The sequence below is a fragment of the Pteropus vampyrus genome, unplaced genomic scaffold (assembly GCF_000151845.1).
Source record: "Pteropus vampyrus isolate Shadow unplaced genomic scaffold, Pvam_2.0 Scaffold1, whole genome shotgun sequence".
In the NCBI taxonomy this organism is placed as follows: Eukaryota; Metazoa; Chordata; class Mammalia; order Chiroptera; family Pteropodidae; genus Pteropus; species Pteropus vampyrus.
The window spans coordinates 657,280-659,569 of record NW_011888782.1 but is presented as its reverse complement, the minus strand read 5'-3'; the positions used below and the strand labels follow the sequence as shown (position 1 = coordinate 659,569).

Here is a 2,290-nt window from a genome sequence, read left to right as displayed (position 1 = left end):
ATAGATTAATTTTTTTTATACACATAGGGCTATGAATAATTTTCAAAGTAAGATTCAAGTGTTTTTACTAAAATCTTGGTGGCAAAGTATGAAAGAGAAAATAAAACTAATTAAGGTTCATACCTTATTTAAATAAAAATATATTTATTTGTTTCCAATAAAAATCTGAAGTTTTCTGGCTGTAAGGTCCAGGAAGCTTACATTTGAAAAAAATTTATAAATATTGGTTAAATTGCCAACATGGCACCTAAAAATAGAAAGGGTTTTAAATTTTATACAAACAGATGATCTACTACAATTGCAGCAAACTAATAAAGACTAATAATATTTGCCTATCAGTCTAGTTTTAAAAATTAAGTTTTTATTTTAAGTCTTTATCTGTTAGTATTCCTTCTTTAATCACCTTCTGCATTACGTCAGGGTATGAAAGAATGTATGCATTCATTATAAAAAGATATATCAGGAATTCTGGACTATTTTTCATACAATTTGGTTATTTTATTACATAACTATGCCTGGAAGCACTGTAAGAAAAGTAGAATTCCCTACTATATCTCATTGATCCTATTAACAAATCAATTCTTACATAGAAAACTGACTGTTTACTTTAATCCGAATGAGACTAACCATCAGTTGTGTTGATCTGACCAGTAGGAGTTGACGTATCAGGCACAGTCTTTGTTTCCAGGATAGGCTCTGTCCTATACATGGATTCATCTTGACAAAAACCTTTCTCAACACTGTCAAAAAACCACTGCGTGGTCACACAGTGTACATTCCATCGCTTGGCACATTCATATTTTTGACCTATCATGTTCGTTAAGAAAGTGAGAGAGAGAAATGCAAACCATTAAACTCTTTCTTGGCAGCAATATTCAAATTATGATAGGTTATAAAAAAAACCTACCCAAGACAAAATTAAAGTTACCAGTAATTACTCTTAAATAGTATGCTAAAAGTATATTCAAAAGTAACATTTTAGGTTATTATGCAATTATATTTTCTACAAGTTGTGTAAATACACGTTATGTGAAGGGGTTTAGCTTTACAAAATTATATAGAGTCAGAGGCAACTGTGGGATAACTGATATATTAGACTTGGTTTCAGTATAGCCTCCATGACTCAATTTCTTTAAACCAGTTTCTTTATCTGTGACGTGGGGTAACTCACAGAATTATGTGGTATTAATAAGACTGCATAAAACTGAAAATTATAAATATTCACAATATAAAATTACCAGCTTTGAATAGACTATTCCTATGTCAACTGGATTCTACTTGAAGCCCAGGACAGATATTCAATTAGATCAATAACTAAATTATTTAAAAATATATCCTTTTATTGCCTTAAAAATCTTTTAACACAATGTATTTTGAAACTGCATCATAGAGAAATTGAGGTCAACATGTAATAAACAATAATATGAAAGTTTTTTTTTTCAGTCGTGAGAGCCAAGAGCTGAACTGCCCTCAGATCATAATCACAATCATAATTGACCATATCCAAAATTCTGACTTAAGGACAATTGCTGATTTATTTTAACAATATTTTTTTCTAAGTTTATTTCTTATGTAGGTAGCTGAATAAAACACAGTATAATGAGATAATAAAAATATTAACAAAATTCTTCTCTCATCCATTTTTACATATTTCAATGGTGTTGGTAAAAAATATTCTCTAGAATAGATATAAAGGTTACAGAACACCAAAATTAATAGCATTTTAAGGAATTCTTCTCATTGGTAATATAGTTTTCTTTTAACTGCCTCATGTTCTGCAAGGTTTATCTTCAAGTTAAAACTCATAGTTCGTTCAGTAATGCTGATTCAATTAAAAACTAAGCCAAGCCTTTAAAATGTGTTATTAGAGAGAAATGTAATTTAGCTACTACCTTTCTTGTTATCCATCCAAGTGTCCTATCTCTTAAGTATCTGGTAACTGTGTAGGGGGCTTTTTTTTAAACATCGAAAGATCTGATAATTAATTTAGATAAAACATCACAGGAAATTTATTTTTAATATACTTGTTCAATTACCTGGATAAACACTAGAACAGTCATGTAATTTTTCTAGACTGTAAACCAAACTATCTTTGTAAGATTTTAGGGGAAATAAAATCCCATACTAGATTTATGACATGTCAGAAGCAAAAGCTATTCTTTAAAGACCTTAAAATGTTAAACGTTAGAGAAAAATGTGCATTTGTCCACTTGGAAAATACAGTTTTACCTTTTGGTTCTTGCACAATGAGATGTGTACAGTCATTCATTTTCAATTGTCCCATGTATTG

General features: G+C 29.6%; 1 protein-coding gene across 1 annotated transcript in view; it reads right to left on the bottom strand.

Moving 5' to 3' along the window:
• TOPBP1 (DNA topoisomerase II binding protein 1) overlaps positions 1-2,290 on the bottom strand; it is a 57,316-nt gene that overhangs the window by 48,436 nt on the left and 6,590 nt on the right. The window contains exons 5-6 of the mRNA XM_023527480.1: positions 2,230-2,287; positions 628-807 (exon numbers count right to left, since the gene is read on the bottom strand). Coding sequence (XP_023383248.1) covers positions 628-807; positions 2,230-2,287 — 238 coding nt within the window. The remainder of the gene's footprint in view (positions 1-627; positions 808-2,229; positions 2,288-2,290) is intronic.